Source organism: Oncorhynchus clarkii, chromosome 23 (genome assembly GCF_045791955.1).
Source record: "Oncorhynchus clarkii lewisi isolate Uvic-CL-2024 chromosome 23, UVic_Ocla_1.0, whole genome shotgun sequence".
Taxonomy (NCBI): Eukaryota; Metazoa; Chordata; class Actinopteri; order Salmoniformes; family Salmonidae; genus Oncorhynchus; species Oncorhynchus clarkii.
Genome location: NC_092169.1, coordinates 6848798 through 6869189, shown reverse-complemented (window position 1 = coordinate 6869189; position 20392 = coordinate 6848798). Strand labels below are relative to the sequence as shown.

The following is a 20392-nucleotide window of genomic DNA, read 5'->3' as shown; positions in this document are numbered from 1 at the left end:
CACTTTGGTGCTGGTTTTTCATTTGAGCAGCATAATGTTGGTACGCTGGTGACCTGGAGGTTTGAGTAACTAAAAAGACAAAGGTTAGGAGAATTCTCGTAAAAGGTTAGATGAATTGGGTTAACATTATAATAAATGTTCGTCCCCGATGCGCATCAAACATGCAACCGTTGGACTGCAAGACGGTCACGATATCCGCTCGCCCATCCTCCCCGACCAGCCTCCCTCCCATCGTTTCTGTCTTAAGGTAGGAACCATACCAAATGGAACATATCATACTTATTGGAGGTGCAACGATTCAAAGTACAAAATGTCTGTCCAGTGAGTCCATTCAAGGGATCAGCGTGGTGGATTTGTTGAAAATATGCCATAGTCTGCTGTAAAACTTTGCAAGACCCTCAAGAAACCCTCAATAGAGACCTTTTTGCTATGCCAAGTAGACAATCATATTCGATCAATCGTATGCATTTATAAAGCCCCTTTGAAACAGAGCGGCTCTCCAGTTGGGCTGACACCTTTCCCTGGTCGGAGGAATAAGGCAACCTCATAGAGAGTCAGACATAAGATGGAACTTTATTTCCAGAGGACATAATGAGATGGATGTGGTTCTGTACAAAGAGAGATGAGTGAATATACTGTACATAATAAACTTAGCATGACAATGAATGGGTCATCAGATAGAATAGCACAAGAGCAGTAATAATATGGTCTGTATAAATTCATATATCAGTGGCATAAGCAAAGGACTGTATAGCACATAGCACAGCTACTATGAACAACTAACAATAGACAGATTGTAACTGTAAACAGTAAACACACAAGTTACAATAGTAACATCAACTCACTTCTGTCCACGCACTAAATCAGACATGTCCACTTGAGTGGGGTGGCTGTGACCTGAGCAGGCAAGAGGACTGTCAGGTGTCCGCCCGCTAGCAACCACCTGACCCTAGCAACCTATCAGTGGCCTGGTCACAGAGGTTGTTGGGAATTTGGGGACCCAGTTTGGGGAAACCCCTAGTTTCTCTGGCACCTTTGGGGGAAGGATGGAGTGAGCTGTGTGAAGTGACGAGACTCACAGGCAGGGGAATCGGTAACACCTTTACATCAGCAGTTGTCACAAAGTGCTTTTAAAGTAAACCCATGTAATATCATATTGAACATCGAATTATAGGATCTCTATTTAAGTTAAGAGATCCATAAATTCTATGTTCAATATGTTATTCTATGGGTTTACTTTAATAGTATTAACTCTGCCTTCCTTTACCCGAAAGAGCAAGCAAAAGCGAACCAGAGGCACATTGGCTATCACAAATCCCTAGAAGGAAGAGACCTAGAGAGGAACTGGGCTCTCTTCTGGCTGTACCTGCTGCATAGCCTATTCAGTGCTAGCGAATTTCATATTGTGTATCTTCCTGTCTCTATCTGATACAGTGCTGTCTCCTTCTCAGAACCTAGCCAGTAAACATCTCACTGTAAGGGGTAGGTCTGTTCCCTATATCTTTCACAGGAGGGGCTGCATTATTTCCTCTCCTTCTTATTATTTCACCTTTCCCTGACATTCAGGGATTATTGATGATGTCTCCTGTCTCGCTGTGCGGCCGCCCTTTGACCGGTGGACACGTCTTGTTTCTCGGCAGATAAATGAAAACATCAGAAACCCATATCGATTTCATAGCCAGGGACCAAGACTAGACACGCTGTCAGGGGCATTTTGATTGTTTTCTCTCTTTTTTGAAACCACCTACTCTCCTCGACTGGCGAGTGTACTGGCTGCTGCACAGACAGAGAGAAAGAAAAACAAAATAAGTCATTAAAATGATTAATTGGGCCAAGGAGGAGGGGTCAAATGAGTCGATGCCTGGTTTAATAGCACTCTGAGGCATTTTAGAAGCAAGGATGAATTTTGGAGACAGCTCAGGTTATCTTTTCTATCAGAAGTTCACATCACATCCTGGAGCTGAACGGAATGCAGCTTTATTGAATTTGTATCGAGACAGAATAAAAAGGCCACAATAAACAGGATAGGGGTTATCATGCTGTCAGTGGGTGGAATGGGGTTCAGGACAAATGCCCACGAGGGGCTAAGTCCCCACCCAGTGTTGTTGTCTCAATAAAGACGTGAGATGCTTTACGGGTCATCTCAGATGAAGGAATGGTTAGGAACATGGCTAGGGAGAGGGACTGCAGTACTGGATCAGGGTTAGGGATTTAGGATGGAGATTCATTCATTGAAAAGTTCTCATGAAAAGTATAAATTGGCTATTTTCAATTAATGGACGCAATTTTGACTTGAATTGAGCTCAGGGGCTCTTGAGGATCAAAAGCTGTGTTCACACAGCAGATTTGATTGGTCAAAATACCAATTAGTGAAAAAAAGATCAGAATTGGGCTGTTTGTACATTGGTCTGTTTATTCACAGCCAAAGAGCCTAAGAGTAATGCATCTGAAAATGGTCACATGGCTACTTCAGTGGATATTTCAATTCATCAATGGCAAGTGGCTAATTGTAATTACTGCCTATGATCCTCTTTTTGTGTCATTTTATTTCAGGAGTAATGTCCTATTTGATGTGGTGCATCTGCCCAAAACTAAGGCTGCGTTTAGACAGGCAGCCCAATTATATTTATTTAACTAATTAAGTCTTTTGACCAATCAGATGAGCTCTGAAAAATATCTGATGTGATTGGTAAAAATGAATGGGAAAAAATATCAGAATTGGACTGCCTGTGTGAACGCGGCCTAAGTAGCTTTTAAGCAAGTGGTTAATGCATAATTACCTTTACTTTCCACAGATGACTAGAGAGACAACATATGAAGGACAATGACAAACTGCAGTCTTTTAATGCACCATATTCAATGGTCAGACATGACCGGATATACAATAACAAACTTGACCGTTCCTCATTACCAACGGTTACATCTTCTCCAATATGTAATATCTGCATCAAGCCACATCTCCAGTCCCAGTCTCTTCATGTGGGCCCTGTGGACATAGTGGACTTGGGGAGAGTCACACACTGTTTAAGTCCGTTAAGATGAATTCATTCATGCCGTCATCCTCCCGGAGGCTCAGAGTACCTGGGGTCCATTAGGCATGATGCTTATCTCAGGGGGAAGAAGAGGGATGGAGGAAGAGGTTAAGGAGGGGACCACGGGGTGGTAATGGAGCTTTTGGAGTTAGCTTAATGCCTAGGATCAGAGAAATCAATGGAGAAATATCATTTGGACCCCCCCCTCCTCGGTCTAAGTGGGTAGAGGTCAACGACAGTGAGGCGTCTGTCTGGTGAGACATGACTGAAGCCTCGGTTCCTCCACTGGTTGATCACACATGGGTCAGCAGTCCTGGATCTATGCATCTCTATCAGTCAGAGAGAATACCCCGGGGGCTGTTCCCGTGTGGTTTGCTAATGGTTGGCTGGTGACAGAGGATAGATATAACCATCAATGCCAGTTCTTTTGTACCTTTTTCCACTGGTCTTGAATCCTTCCTCTATCATTAGGCTGTCTTTTGAGTAATTTTGCCATTCTCTTCCACAGTATCTCTAGCTGAAGACAATGTTAAAGCCAATGTGAAAAAATTCATAGGCAAGACATTTGGCAGGCACATGCACTGATACACTGACATAGTTAATGTGATAAATAAAATAAAAAACTAGAACAAAAATGTTGATTGAATAAACTTGGCGTTTGGGCAGGAACAGTCCTTCATAGATAACTGGGGTCCCGGTTGGCTCTCCTGGATCGGAACCGGATCTCAGACAGCTTGGAGTTGATGCCGGTGCCAATTTGCCCCTTCCTGGCCAATGGGAAGCGGGCCAGCGTGGCATCTGCGGAGGGAGAGAGTGACAGCACAACAACAATTGGAGGAGGGAGGACAACGCAGGAGTGAGGAACAGCCATGTTTTACTTTAACTGTACCAGTTATGTATCTTTCTAATGATCGAGAAAGTGAGTGTGTTGTTTTCACTTATCAATGAATGATCAAGTGCACTTGGGAGAAAAATACAATGACAGGTGGTTGAAGGTTGTTGGTAAGGCTGTTGATCAGAGAATGTGTCAATAATACACGTACTATAGATGGCGTTGAGCTTGTGTGGGTCCAGGGCGGTGCGGTGGTTGGGGAACGTTGGTCTGCGGCTCCTCCCCCCTCGCAGGTTGCTGTTAAGCAGGGTGTCCATGTCGAACACGCCCAGCAACAGGGTGCGCGCCATCGCCGTGGGAGACTGCGTCTGATTGGCTGCATGCCAGGACCGCATTTCACAGAAGACACCGGAACCCGGGTATACCTCCACCTGGTTAACCTGCACAACCAATAGGGAGAGAGAGCAAATGTGGTCAGAATTAAAAACATATTTAGACCTTCATAACCTTTGGAGGAAGGTCTTTATCTGGAATGAACAGCATTTTTCCTTACATGGCCAGTCCCATTTACACAGTGTGTCTCTGAGCATGTCCTCATCACAGGTAGGTTGGATGCTGAGCCACACAGAGAGCTGTGGAGGTCGTCGTTCTCTGTGATGTCACTCAGCTCCAAGTCTCCGTCCACACTGTGCTCACTGATGGCCATCTCGGGTCCAAAGTTGGACATGCTTTCATTCATGTCCTGAGTCATAGCTGAGCGGTTGGACATGGGCTGATGATGGAGTGGAGAACTGAACCCTTGGCCAAAGTGTCCTGACACGGAGTGGTGGTGTGTGTACGTGTAGCTCTCGCCCCTCCCTGTTGCCGTAGAGACCGCCTGTGGGGACACTGCAGGGTGGGGGGGCTGGTTGGCTTGGCCCAAGGTCTGCCACATGGTGGACAGCAGGCCAGGGATCTCTGGGGGATGACACCACAAAGAAAGAAGAAACATGCATGAGGGAATGTGATCAGTCCAGAGCAGTTGAATTATACAATTACAGATGAAGTCGGAAGATTACATACACCTTAGCCAAATACATTTTAACTTAGTTTTTCACAATTCCTAACAATTAATCAGAATAAAAATTCACTGTCTTAGGTCAGTCAGGATCACCACTTTATTTTAAGAATGTGAAATGTCAGAATAATAGTAGAGAGAATGATTTATTTCAGCTTTTATTTCTTTCATCATATTCCCAGTGGGTCAGAAGTTTACATATACTCAATGAGTATTTGGTAGCATTGCCTTTAAATTGTTTAACTTGGGTCAAACATTTCGGGTAGCCTTCCACAAGCTTCCCACAATAAGTTGGGTGAATTTTGGCCCATTCCTCCTGACAGAGCTGGTGTAACTGAGTCAGGTTTGTAGGCCTCCTTGCTCACACATGCTTTTTCAGTTCTGCCCACTTATTTTCTATATGATTGAGGTCAGGGCTTTGATGGCCACTCCAATTCCTTGACTTTGTTGTCCTTAAAGCCATTTTGCCACAACTTTAAAGTATGCTTGTGGTCATTGTCCATTTGGAAGACCCATTTGTGACCAAGCTTTAACTACCTTACTGATGTCTTGAGATGTTGCTTCAATATATCCACATAATTTTCCGACCTCATGATGCCATCTATTTTGTGAAGTGCACCAGTCCCTCCTGTAGCAAAGCACCTACACAACAAGATGCTGCCACCGTGCTTCACGGTTGGGATGGTGTTCTTCGGCTTGCAAGCCTCCTTATTTTCCTCCAAACATAACGACGGTCATTATGGCCAAACAGTTATATATATTTTTTTCATCAGACCAGAGGACATTTCTCCAAAAAGTACGATCTTTGTCCCCATGTGCAGTTGCAAACTGTAGTCTGGCTGTTTTTATGGCGGTTTTGGAGCAGTGGCTTCTTCCTTGCTGAGCGGCCTTTCAGGTTATGTCGATATAGGACACATTTTACTGTGGATATAGATACTTTTGTACCTGTTTCCTCAAGCATCTTCACAAGGTCCTTTGCTGTTGTTCTGGGATTGATTTGCACCAAAGTACGTTAATCTCTAGGAAACAGAACGCGTCTCCTTCCTGAGCGGTATGACGGTTGATTGGTCACATGGTGTTTATACTTGCGTACTATTGTTTGTACAGATGAATGTGAATACATCCGCAGATACACCGCAGATACACCGCCAATTGACTCAAATTATGTCAATTAGCCTATCAGAAGCTTCTAAAGCCATGACATAATTTTCTTGAATTTTCCAAGCTGTTTAAAGGCACAGTCAACTTAGTGTTTGTAAACTTCTGACCCACTGGAATTGTGATACAGTGAATTATAAGTGAAATAATCTGTCTGTAAACAATTGTTGGAAAAATGACTTGTGTCATGCACAAAGTAGATGTCCTAACTGACTTGCCAAAACTATAGTTTGTTAACAAGAAATTTGTGGAGTGGTTGAAAAACGAGTTTTAATGACTTCAACCTAAGTGTATGTTAACTTCTGACTTCAACTGTATATTGATTTTACTCATCCTCACCCTTCACTAGCATGTTATGTAGCCGTTGGTTTTCAGCTGCCATTTCGACCTTCTCTTTCTCCAGTTCCCGAACACGCGACCTGAGAAACTGGAGCTCTGTAGTGTGGGAAGGGTTAAATACATCCATCTCCATCTTCATTGTCTGTGAAGGAAAGAGAAACGCAGATGGCTGATGAGTGAATGGGTTTTGAGAGACACTTTCCATCTACTGTATTGTGTTGCCAAGATCTCTTATTTTTAAGTGATCTAGGTTGTGGTGTCAAACAGTCTTTAAATGGCTACAACAGAACAAAGAGGTTTCTGTACTCAGTGCAACAAACACTTATAACACCTCCCATCTATGGCTCTGTCACCTTCTTTTGTGACCACACAAATCTAGGGCTGTGAAGGTAATGGAATTTTGGATGACGGTTAATATGATCACATCACCCTCCCTGTAGTGCTGTAAAATAAATTGCACACCTTCCGACCCACATTGAATTAATTCATGATTATGACCACAAATAATAACTGTAGGGACCCTGTGTTTATAAACTTGGATATCGACTTTGTCACTTCAGTATGCTTTTGTGGCACAGTGATGCCACGCAGGGTTACGGGCCAGAAGGTTGAGGATTCACCGACCACCACAGAGGAGCTAACTCTCCCTGCCTGTTTCATTACACTACGATCAGAGCCGGCTGCAGACAATGATCAGCTAGGGGGAAATCAGGTGTTCAATATGTTGATGCTATATTTATAAAATATATGTAACACATTTTCCACCAACAGGTTTCTGTGCCAATGCACCATACAACCAATAAGCAAAACATAACTGCATACCGATTACTAACTTTGGGCTCTTCAACATCATGGTTTGCGTTTTCAACTAGACTAGGCCTATGTCAATCTCGACAAACAGAAAATTCATCCCTCCCTACATGGTACCCAGTACCGAAGGCTTGGCTTGACAATCTTTAAATGTCATTAAACTTTTAGTGATTTGTAACAGATGTCTCTTTCCATTCATTGAATGGCCTGTGCACAGTTTGGATGCTGGAATGATATTGGACTGGACGAATGTGCGCAGGTAGCCTACAGAAGACTTTTGAAGAACCAAAATCCGATTAAAACATTGTGAGTGATTGTGTTTATGCCACACATAAAAAGGATAATACATTTTAAAAGTTAAATTACAAATATTTAGTCTATAATGAAGCGTTCGGTTCTATGTGCGTGAGGAATAGGCACTCGGATTGGAGAGGAGGCAGAGCGTGCCTTAAGCTTTCCTGAATAACTGGGCCTGGAGCATATGTGGCCACATTATTAAAGAAAGACTTGAGAATGATAATCCGCAACAGTCAGCGCATTTTAGTATCAGAAGTATGAATACAGCCAGACTTGCCTGCTACCGTGCCTTTCTAGACATTATAAACTGTCGAGAGTAGCCCTACAACTGATCCAAATGGAATGAAACATTCAAATCACAGTGCTTTCGCGCTGTTAATCAAATGGCACGTTCACTGCAGTTTAAGGCCTGGAGTACAATTTTATGCTCACTTGAAAACAATAATCCGATGTTTCATTGCATTGTGGTGTTGTAGGCCAGTCTAGGTAGGATAATTGTATTGTCCCTAAACAAGATCAATAGGGGAGCATTTTGAGCTGTGTGTCTCATGTCTTCACTGTCCTTTCATGCGCAATGATGCACCTTCCTCTCCACTGCCCTGAGCTACTCCCCTTGTTCTTGTGGATTTATATAGAGCATTGGTGAAGCTTCAATGATTTTATGTGTGCTAGTCTGACATTTAAAAAAGCAATAATTTCCTTAAAGGTTCTGTGAATCATAAAGCTACCACTACGTTTAAATGTGTCACCTTCGACAGACAATGGTGACAGACATTCACAGAAAGCTATGACAAACACATATGAGGCAAGGACTATAAATAACAGCATTTCAAAAACGCTGACATTAACAATGTTCCAAAAAAAGCTAGGCAAAACAAATCATTTTATATAATTAATTATATAGAACAACTTAGAATTCCCCTCACACAGAAACTAAAATGTCACTACAAAGGCTTTTATGAACATTTGATTAAAATTAAGTTTCATTGTTCTTAAAGTTATCTATTTGTTTTTTTTCCACTATTTCAGAAAAATAAAATGCTGGAGATTATAGATGTTCCCCGAAGGGAAAAAAAAACCCAAATATTATAATCTGTCATCGCACTCATTAATATGCAAATTGAATCTTGTTTAGTCAATCATTTTACCGTGCAAGTTGGGTTGTTATATGCCACATCATATTTGAAGAGATGCAGAAAACATTACGTTGATGCTTTTTCAATTTGAATATTAATGAAGTTTACATAATTTACCGGTTCCTGGGATTTAACAGGTCCTTGCATTTATTAGTGTACACAACAAACATTTCTACAATGCACTGCTTCAAAAAAGGCAATCCTTTTTTTCCCAATCTTACATTTTTGATACATTTTCTATAGGTGGAGAATACAGAATAAAGCTGACACTACAATCATCTGTGGTTCCTTCATTGGATCAAGCCCGTTTCAAGCACTTCCTATCTGGATGAACAAAAATAGGCATATGGCTTGCAGTTAGCCTACATGGACTAATATGGGAATGAGTGAGCAGCCTTCAACAAAAGGACATTTATATAATTCATTATTATTCTATTAAATTATTTTCTAACATAACTTGATGTATACACATATGTAAATATATTAGTTGATATCACCAGTCTGATTATCAGCAGATATCTCTAAAAGAGTGTCAAACCTGGGCCGCGTGCAGCAGGACACAATGGTTGGTGTGAAACATTTGATTCAACAGAAACGGTGCTGTTCTGAACAACCAATTGAAGAATGCTATGATTATGGCCACCCAAAGGTGATTGTGTTATGATTATGATTCATAGCTATTAAATACCTTGCCCAAACAGTTGTCCCTTATAGGGAGATGGCTTTGTGAATAAGAGGCTTCTTCACCTGAGATTGGACTCTAAAGATGTTTGTAGATGTTTGTAGATGTTTTTAAAGATGTGTGTAGTGTAACAGAGGTAAGAAAGTGCCATAAGCTCACTCCACTTGAAATATCTCCAATGTTGCTTTTGAATAGCTTAACTGGTTCGTATATTGTCAGATGGGCGGTCACGTGTGCTGGCTAGGCAGAGGGCCCCAGGTCCAAGACGTGGTACGGACAGTTTACCCTGAGTTGTACTCAGAGAGGGAGGAAGCTAATACTGCTAAGTTAGATCACTGCTGCAGTGACACGGATCCGCAGTTGGGCACATCTCAACGGCTGGGGCTGCTATGGAGCGAGTTTAGAGGGGGTGAGTGAAACCGAGGTACAGTAAGAATGTACCGTAAGCTAACTCCACAGCTTCACTACATAGGCTAGTTTCACAACATTCAACCCCCCTTTGACCTATTCCCCCACAAGAGACCACCCCATGTTGGGCGCCATTGTCACATGCAATGTAACATCCATTAAGTTTTTTTTCTTCGAAAAAGGTTTTTGTAAAACATGCATCTTACATCAGATCATCTTGACACTTTCTCTGTCAAGCTAACTTTCATCACGGTCTATAAATCGGTTGCTCTCTTTTCATTGTCAGTATATCCTTTATCTTTATGATGGATAATCATGTATTATACGTTATATATATAACATCTTCACATTTCCTGAAAAATGTAACGACAAGACACAAATTACAAAAATGTTCACCAATGTGGGCAATAACGCCATCCCACAAAATACACAACATGCACAGCAGCAGAATAGCATAAAACAAAATGGAGCATTATCCAAGCAGGTTGCCGCATGGAAGCCTTTAGCATAGCGTACTTACTTCACACAAAATCGCCAAAAATTCAAAGCACGGGCATAATTGTCACTGCCGGATTGAACATGGTCCCTGAACGCAGTTAATAAACCTAACAGGAAACCCCTACAGTAAAGTCTATAAAAGAACATGTGACTATTTGAGATGTCATTGTGACTCTTCAGACAGTCACAAATTTGATAGCCAACTGACATTTACTCCTGAGGTGCTGACCTTTTGCACCCTCGACAACCACTGTGATTATTATTACTTGACCCTGCTGGTCATCTATGAACGTTTGAACATCTTGGCCATGTTCTGTTATAATCTCCACCCAGCACAGCCAGAAGAGGACTGGCCACGCCTCAGAGCCTGGTTCCTCTCTAGGTTTCTTCCTAGGTTCCTGCCTTTATAGGGAGTTTTTCCTAGCCACCGTGCTTCTAAATCTGCATTGCTTGCAGTTTGTGATTTTAGGCTGGGTTTCTGTATTGCACTTTGTGACATCGGCTGATGAAAATGGGCTTTATAAATACATTTGATTGATGGGTCTATGCACAATCCACTCCATAGACAACTCTGTCACAGATATAGTCTCTTAACAAATCAGAAGCATTAGGGGAAATTATTTATTCTCCTATCCCAAAGCCTAGGCTATTTTCCTATCCAGTCCCAATCAGACTGAAAGCCAAAATCCTTACTCCTGTCTGGCCTCAGGGCCTGGACAGCTTGCTATCATTGACGGAAAAATGTATTCCCAAGTTTATCAAGACATTTTGCAGGAGAATGTTAGGCTATCTGTCTGCCAATTGAAGCTCAACAGAAGTTTGGTGATGCAACAGAACAATGACCCAAAACACAGAAGTAAATCAACAACAGAATGGCTTCAACAGAAAAAAATACACCTTCTGGAGTGGACCAGTCAGAGTCCTGACCTCAACCTGATTGAGATGCTGAGGCATGACCTCAAGAGAGCAGTTCACACCAGACATCCCAATAATATTGCTGAACTGAAACAGTATTGTAAAGAAGAATGGTCCAAAATTCCTCCTGACCGTTGTGCAGGTCTGATCCACAACTACAGAAAATGTTCGGTTTTTGGTTATTGTTGCCAGAGGGTCAACCAGTTATTAAATCCAAGGGTTCACATACCTTTCCCACCCTGCACTGTGATTGTTTACACGGTGTGTTCAATAAAGATGAAAACGTATATTTATTTGTGTGTTATTAGTTTAAGCAGACTGAGTTTGTCTATTGTTGTGACCTAGATGAAGATAAGATCACATTTTAGGACCAATTTATGCAGAAATCCAGGTATTTCCAAAGGGTTCACATACTTTTTCTTGCCACTGTATATAGTACCAGTCAAAAGTTTGGACACGCCTACTAATTTCAGGGTTGTTCTTTATTTTGACTATATTCTACATTGTAGAATAATTGTGAAGACATCAAAACGATGAGAACACACATGGAATCATGTAGTAACCAAAAAATTGTTAAACAAAGCTAAATATATGTTATATTTGAGATTCTTCAAAGTAGCCACTGTTTGCCTTGATGATAGGTTCACACACTCTTGGCATTCTCTCAACCAGTTTCATGAGGCAATCACCTGGATTGAATTTCAATTAACAGGTGTGCCTTGTTAAAAGTTCATTTGTGGAATTTCTTTCCTTCTTAATGAGTTTGAGCCAATCAGTTGTGTTGTGACAAGGTAGGGGTAGTATACAGAAGATAGCCCTATTTGGAAAAATACCAAGTCCCTATTATGGCAAGAACAACTCAAATAAGCAATGAGGAGTGACAGTCCATCATTACTTTAAGACATGAAAGTAAGTCAATCCAGAACATTTCAAGAACTTTTGAAAGTTTCTTCAAGTGCAGTCGCAAATACTATGAAGCGCTATGATGAAACTGGTTCTTATGAGGACCACCACAGGAAAGGAAGACCCAGCGTTACCTCTGCTGCAGAGGATAAGATCATTAGAGTTAACTGTACCTCAGAAATTGCAACCAAAATAAATGGTTCACAGAGTTCAAGTAACAGACGCATCTCAACATCAACTGTTCAGAGGAGACTGCGTGAATCAGGCCTCGAATTGCTGCAAAGAAACCACTACTAAAGGACATCAATAAAATGAAGAGACTTGCTTGGCCCAAGAAACACGAGCAATGGACATTAGACTGGTGGAAATCTGTCCTTTGGTCTGATGAGTCCAAATGTGAGATTTTTGATTATAACCGCCGTGTCTTTGTGAGACGCAGCGTTGGTGAACGGATGTTTTCCGCATGCGTGGTTCCCACCGTGAAGCATGGAGGAGGAGGTGTGATTGTGCCTTGCTGGTGACACTGTGATTTATTTAGAATTTAAGGCACACTTAACCAGCATGGCTACCACAGCATTCTGCAGTGATACACCATCCCATCTGGTTTGCACTTAGTGGGACTTTCATTTGTTTTTCAACAGGGCAATGACCCAACACTCCTTCAGGCTGTGTAAGGGCTATTTGACCAAGAAGGAGAGTGATGGAGTGCTGCATCAGATGACCTGGCCTCGACAATCACCCAAACTCAAACCAATTCAGATGGTTTGGGATGAGTTGGACTGCAGAGTGAAGGAAAAGCAGCCAACAAGTACTCAACATATGTGGGAACTCCTTCAAGACTGTTGGAAAAGCATTCCAGGCGAAACTGGTTGAGAGATTGCCAAGAGTGTGCAAAGCTGTCATCAAGGCAAAGGGTGGCTATTTGAAGAATCTCAAATATAAAATAGATTTTGGTTTGGTCAACACTTTTTTGGTTACTACATGATTACATATGTGTTATTTCATAGCTTTTAAGTATTCACTATTATTCTACAATGTAGAAAGTAGTAAAATAAAGAAAAACAATTGAATGAGTAGGTGTTCTAAAACTTTTGACCGGAAGTGAATGTAAATGTGATATTTCAGCTTTTGTAGTTTTATTTTGGCAAAATATATTAAAAATCTGTTTTTGCTTGGTCATTCTGGGGAATTGTATGTAGATTATTGAGGAAATAAAACCATTTATTACGTTTTTAGAATAAGGCTGTAACGTCACAAAATGTGGAAAGAGTCAAGGGGCCTGCACACTCCGAATGCACTGTATACACTTCATGGCCAAAAGTATGTGGCACCTGCTTGTCGAACACATCATTCTAAAATCATGGGCATTAATATGGACTTGGTCCTCTCTTTGCTGTGACAACAGCCTCCACTCTTCTGGGAAGGCTTTCCACTAGATGTTGGAACATTGCTGCGGAGAGTTGCTTCCAATCAGAAAGAAGAGCATTAGTGAGGTCAGGCACTGATGTAGGGCGATTAGGCCTGGCTCGCAGACGGCGTTCCAATTCATCCCAAAGGTGTTCAATGGGCTTGAGGTCAGGGCTCTGTGCAAGCCAGTCAAATTCTTTCACAGCAATCTCGACAAACCATTTCTTTATGGACCTCGCCCTGTTCACGGGGGCATTGTCATTCTGAAACAGGAAAGGGCCTTCGCCAAACTGTTGCCACAAAGTTAGAAGCACAGAATCGTTTACAATGTCATTGTACAGTATGCTGTAGTGTTAAGAGTTCCCTTCACTGGAACTAAGGGGCCTAGCCCGAACCATGAAAAACAGCCCCAGAACATTATTCCACCTGCACCAAACATTACATGTGGCACCATACATTGGGGCAGGTAGTGTTCTCCTGGCATCCACCAAATTTGTCCGTCGGGACTGCCAGATGGTGAAGCATGATTCATCACACCAGAGAATGTGTTTCCAATGCTCCAGAGTCCAAAGGCGGTGAGCTTTACAGCCAACGCTGGGCATTGCGCATGGTGATTTTGGGCATTTGCACGGCCATGGAAACCCATTTCATGTAGCTCCCAAAGAAGCAGTTATTGTGCTGACGTTGCTTCCAGAGGCAGTTTGGTAGTGAGTGTTGCAACAGAGGACAGACACGCTGTGTGCTTCAGCACTTGGCGGTCCCGTTCTGTGAGCTTGTGTGGCCTACCACTTTGCGGCTGAGTCATTGTTGCTCCTAGACGTTTCCACTTCACAATAACAGCACTTACAGTTGACCGGGGTAGCTCTAGCAGGGCAGGGCAGAAATTTGACGAACTGACTTGTTGGAAAGGTGGCATCCTATGATGGTGACACGTTTAAAGTCACTGAGCTCTTCAGTATGGCCATTCTACTCCCGCTGTTTGTCTATGGAGATTGCATGGCTGTGTGCTCGATTGTATACACCTGTCACCAATGGGTGTGGCTGAAATAGCCGAATACACTAATATGAAGGGGTGTCTACATACTTTTCTATATAAAGTGTATACATATACAGTGCATTCAGAAAGTATTCAGACCCCTTGACTTTTTCAACATTTTGTTACATTACAGCCTTATTCTAAAATGGATGATATTGTTTTTTCCCCTCCTCAATCTACACACAATACCCCATAATGACAAAGCAAAAAAAGTATATTTTTTAACATTTTTGCAAATTTATTAAAAACAAAAAACAGAAATATCACATTTACATAAGTACAAATGGAAATTACAATATTTTCTAAATTATTGTTTTTGTGCTCAGCCAGGCCTTTCCTTCGAAATGGCTATCCATGTTTTGACCTAAGGGACTTATTGAAATTTACAGAATGGTTACCTGGAGGAAAAGGGCAAAGGGTCATGCTTTTTTAATTTCAGTCAAGGGGAGGGTTTAGTATTTTTTAAATCTAGTCCAGGGGAGGGTTATGTAATTTGTAATTGATTAAATGTTTTAGAATTAGTTGCTTATTAGGCTATAGGCCCAATGCCGCCCCTCGTCTCTGATTCTCCATAGGCTATATAGGCTATCTAGTGTGGTCTCAAATCAAATGATCCATAGCCTATAGGCTACGAAGTGCATGCTCAGAGAAGCACAGGCAAAGTTATATTTTTAAGATTGGTGCTGGGATGGTTTAAATTAAACTAGACTGCATTACACACTGCAATGGATATTCCAACCCTGAGCCCCAGCCTGCTCTGCTTTGTGTGAGCTGCTTAACCAATGGCTGTACTGTGTAGGGCTACGATGGCATTTCAGGAGAAGAGTGAAAGATTTCTTCCAAAAGTATATTTGATTAGGTTCTGTTCAGTTTGAGAAAGAGAGCACAAAGATGAAAAGGAGGACCAGAGGTCAACTTTGATAGCTTGCTGCTACTATATTTGAATTTATTAAAAACAATATATGTTTCTTTCCCATGATGTATTTTTCAGAGTTATTGACCTCACAATAAGCCAGACTCGAGTAACTTACATTGTGGTGCTGAAACTTGAAGCAGCAGCCCCGGCACAATCAATTGGAAATGGACAGCTCATGGTGCTGAAAGTAGGCAAATTCGAGTAGGCATAATTCATTTAAACTGTCTTTACTAACAACAAGAGGGCTTTGTGTTGGAGCCTATTTCTTCCCATTTAGGAAATAAGAGGTACACCTACCTGTTTGACAGACGGAATTAGGCTATAGGCTGCTATAGCCATAGATTTGTCGGTCAATTCCACCACCCACCATGCACTCTTTAAATAGTCCTTCACTGACACAAACGTAGGCTGTTAAGTTAAAACCAATACTCAAATTGAGGGGGTATGAGAGGGTATGCCATAGGCCTAATTTTTATTGAAGAAAATGGCCCAAAAAAACATGTTAGCTTAAGATTTTGAAGAAAATAAAAACGGATACAATTATATAAAAGTGATCTATAACGGTGCTTTGGTCCGCAATGCTTTATGCTAGAAACAAGCTTTAAAATACCTGGGAAAGACGTCACTCCGATGCATATGAGGATATCATTGTTTAGTTTCTTTGACCTTCAGAGGCCGACTTTGCTTGTGAAGTAATCTAATTCTGTCACTATCAATTTATTACGCTATTCACTTTCTGTACAATAGAAGATGTTTTAAACCCAGACAGCTTTTAGGGAAACACGTGTGACCTGCTGTTGTTGGGATAAGAGTAGGTTAAGAGTAGAGTAGCCAGCAGTTAAAACTAAAACATTTCTAAGTAGTTATGTCTGGGGTGGAAAGGTAGGCCTAACTTCTGAAAGTACAGTAGTACCATGCTCAGATTCCTAATGACGTCTCAGATTTAATTATTTGCAAACAGGGACAGTTTCATTGCAAACAAGATACACAAATTTGGCATTGGAGAAATATGATAAGATGAACTCTCTGTCCATTCTTAGCCTGTAATTCCGGTAATTAGTGTTGTGTTAAAAAGAGATCCAGCTAATATGTACAATTATGAGAATTGCATATAATCTATATAAAAGGAATTTTTTTCTGGGACCTGCAAATACGACGATAGATTCATGCAAAGCTTTTACTATAAAGGAGATCTTTCCAACCCTACTCCTGTCCACGGTTGTTTACGAACCCACAACCTTCTAGCCCGCAGCCCTGTGAGCTATCAAAATTCCCACGTTACCATTTAATGCTTACAGGATGAAGAAAAGCTCAAACTGAATATCTAAGGCTCTGTTCTGTCCAATAAGTGAGAGTAAACGGTAGACATGCTATCTGCTATCCACTTTGCTATAATTATTATTATGGGTATAGGGGAGGGTCCTTTTTGATGTTTTCAAGCTTGTCCATTTGATCTAAAAATCCATAATGCTTCTTATTTTCTTTATATCTCCAACATGACAATATTTATAAGTCCTATCTTTGGGGTATACACTCCCCCCAAGGGGTTCTATAGACACACATCAAAAGTTGAATTTCTATTTTGTGAGCCATTACAGTTTTTCTCAATCGTACACAAGCATTTTTTGGAACGATGTTGATTTTCAAAACAGAGACCACAAGACACAGATCTGTGTGGCCTTTTGCAAGACAGTAAATGCATTTTAAAAATGTAGATTAGTGGCCTTCTCAAAACATAAATACATTCATCAAAAGAACCTGACAGCCTGCAAAAAGATGAACGCAACCTTGAGTCCAAGCAGACAAAACAGAAAGTTAGTCTGTATTTTAAAAACCCCAGTAGATCAATGCATTTTCTTTGCAGTCACTAAAATGTGATGATCAAAATTGGAAATACAAGTATCCAAAGGTGCAGAATTATGGGCAATTACTATCATTTGAATTATATTCCACTAAACACTGTTATTACACATCAAATGTTATTCCTGGAAAAACGTTTTTTTTTAAAGCATATTGTGTGCAGGATCCATTACATGTAATCTGTATCATCACAATACAATTCCATGTATTTAATACACACGCTGGTTTGCTCATAGTTGTGTACACTTTCCATTGGCACAAAGAAACCCAATCCACAACAGAAATAAGACCAGAGTGGAAGAGGCCACGTTAAGCACATCATTCATTATTAAACCCTTACACTCGTGGAAATTGGCCTAAAAGAACAGGGCTAAATTGAAATGCTTCTTACAGAAGAAATATAGAAAGCGTATGCATAACCATAGTAGCAATTAAAAGGGAAAATTATTAGACTAAAGGTGATGACAGAACAGTTCACCTGACAAGACTGAATCCAAACAGTACACTATTGACTTTATGTGCATTTTACATTTTACTGTACACCGCATTTGTTAATAACAAAATACTCTGGAAACATTCAGTAACATGATAATAGCTGATAGTAACTTCAATGCACTTATGACTCAAAGAACAGTCTTAAAATATACGTTTTTGTTGTTGTTGCTTTCCTAGCTGTGCCATTGAGGAACTAGAGCAAGCACACTTGTAGTTGTTTTGAACACAGACCTGCATCCCCGCCTTTACACAATTACTGTTGTTTACAAATCACAAAACAGTCCATTATAAATCACAATCTGGGTTAGGTGGGCAAAATTTGAAAGCTTGTTCAATTGCCAACATGACTAGCTAAATTATACAATTATAAAAAACCAATTCATATCGGAATTGTCCCTGTTGAAATTCGAGACGTCTATGCATATTCATGAGGCTAGCATAGCATCTCATTCTCCATTGAAAACAAGTGGTTGAAGTCAACACCCTCATCGAATATTCAAAAAAGTATCCAAATAACAAGATGCATCCACCACTCCAAAAAGAGGAATAGGCGGGAGCTTGAGAGCCTGTCATTTCGCTAAGTGGACTACAAATCCCATTGTTAGGGCGGAGATATAGGCATCTCGTCATTATATCCAGTATCTCTGGGATTGTTTGTCATTGCAGCCGACAGTGCAGGCGACTACCGACTGACTGATCTACAAATCACCTTACACTATAAATAACTACTCATTATTATTTGTAGATCAGTCAGTCAGAATTGACCAATGATACATTACGGTTTGATCCTCTCGAACATAACCACTGACACAACTGATATGAATTAAAACTTGAGTTGTGTGGTTTGATGAATTCTATTCATTTTGCCATTGGGCAGAGCGAGAGAATGACTAACAAAATCAATGAGGGCCTCCTTGAGGTCAAATCAAATCAATTTGTATTTGTCACATGCACCGGTGTAGACATTACAGTGAAATGCGTACTTACAAGCCCTTAACCAACAATGCAGTTTTAAGAAAATACCCCCCCCCCCCCAAAAAAAAAAGTAAGAGAGAAGAATAACAAATTATTAAAGAGCAGCAGTAAATAACAATAGCGAGGCTACATACAGGGGGTGCCGGGAAAGAGTCAATGTACGGGGGCACCGGCATCGAGATAATATGTTGATGTAGGTAGAGTTATTAAAGTGACAGGGCCCCTGGGCAAGTGTCCTGCGCGCTCGCTCCGCTCGGTATTCGGCCATGATTACTACACAATTAGATAGCTGGTTAGATTAATTTACCAACCTAAAAATTGTTCGCTGACATGACTAATCGAATTCCTAAAAAATGCCACTAGAGGCTGCGGGCGTAAGCGACGTTGGCTAGCCGAATAGAATAGATTACATTGAAGACAGCATCCCATTTAGTATTACTCTTTGTACAGTACCTAGACAGCTGACCGCTAGTGTGTGAATGGTCCATCATAACAAAAGCGAGGTGGTGGATGAACAAATATGAAGCTGGTCACCTGCAGTAGACACTGAATGAACACTATTAGCATAGGAATTATAATAATTTAGGATCTCTATGATGAACACGTCATATGTAGTAAACTGTTTCCAAATGTGACCAAACACACTAACGTGCAAGCTAGATTGTGAAATTACTTGAAGTACTGAGGGAAAACAGTCTTACTCTATTATTGCCAATGCTAGCCGTCTCTATTCTTTGTTGTAGGATCATGCATTCGTGATTCCGCTCCACCTCACATTTAGACGGCTGTGATTCCGGCATTTCTTGCATATTATCACGCGAATATCTAATGTGACTTGAAGTTATATTCCTTAAATGGTAATGTATCCGTTTCCAAATGCAATAGTCGCGTATTTGCTGTCAACAACGGACGTTATCAAAACATTGAAAGTGAAAGCAAGCACGCTGTAAAAAATAATAATATGTCCGGTGTTTAAAGCGATAGTTTCCGGTATGACGTCACGTGCAATACTATATCAAAGCGTTTCTCAAATGTACTGTCTTTGACTGTATTCCTTTTCCCTCTCCAAAGGTGCTGTTTGTAGTATACATTCGTAGTATGATTATGTCTGGTACAATGTATGTATATATTTTGAAATATGAAACTGCTCAACGGCTATTTTGGACACTGCCAGGTACTAATTGATAACAATAATATGGAAACAAGTAGGACTCCATTCCTCAGTCCTCGAGACTTTCCAAATGTAAATAATGGAGATCCCCAGCAGTTGTATGCCATGAAATTCTTTCCCTTAAAACCAGAAGACATACTGTACATCCCCAGTATGATTGGTATATGATACCAGTTAAGTCGTTTCACCCATTAATTTGACGTTGTCAATTCTAGGTTATGTTGTGGAGGACAGAACAGCATCTTGTGCACTAACCTGTGATGATGCTGTGTGCATAAGCTAGCTCCTAGCTAAGGTTATCTAACATGGTCTATTTTTGTGCCTGGCTGGTTACTGGTCAGTTGACCAAATGTGCTGCTGTTTTATATAAAGCCCTTGTGTTGTATTAATCTTAACAAGATGTACTATCACCTGCTGGGTTATAATTTATAACCAACAGCTTCACTACAACAGCCCTACAGCATG

The 20392-nt window shown here is 40.9% G+C and overlaps 1 protein-coding gene across 1 annotated transcript; it reads right to left on the bottom strand.

Annotated features, from left to right (window-relative positions):
• Positions 1 to 2815: 2815 nt before the first annotated feature.
• LOC139381680 (uncharacterized) lies at positions 2816 to 19704 on the bottom strand. The gene is made up of 5 exons (XM_071125373.1): positions 19458 to 19704; positions 6419 to 6560; positions 4418 to 4821; positions 4076 to 4304; positions 2816 to 3830 (listed from the first exon to the last, which is right to left on the bottom strand). The coding sequence occupies exons 1-5, from the start codon at positions 19563 to 19565 to the stop codon at positions 3709 to 3711; spliced, it is 1005 nt and encodes a 334-aa protein (XP_070981474.1). The 5' UTR covers positions 19566 to 19704; the 3' UTR covers positions 2816 to 3708.
• Positions 19705 to 20392: the final 688 nt, after the last annotated feature.

Excerpts from the sequence above, each read along its gene's own strand:
- LOC139381680 (XM_071125373.1), bottom strand. The coding sequence starts at position 19,565 with ATGCAAGAAATGCCGGAATCACAGCCGTCTAAATGTGAGGTGGAGCGG. Across the intron at positions 6,561-19,457 it reads CTAGCATTGGCAATAATAGA|ACAATGAAGATGGAGATGGA; the intron begins GTAAGACTGTTT and ends TTTCCTTCACAG. Across the intron at positions 4,822-6,418 it reads ACATAACATGCTAGTGAAGG|AGATCCCTGGCCTGCTGTCC; the intron begins GTGAGGATGAGT and ends GTCATCCCCCAG.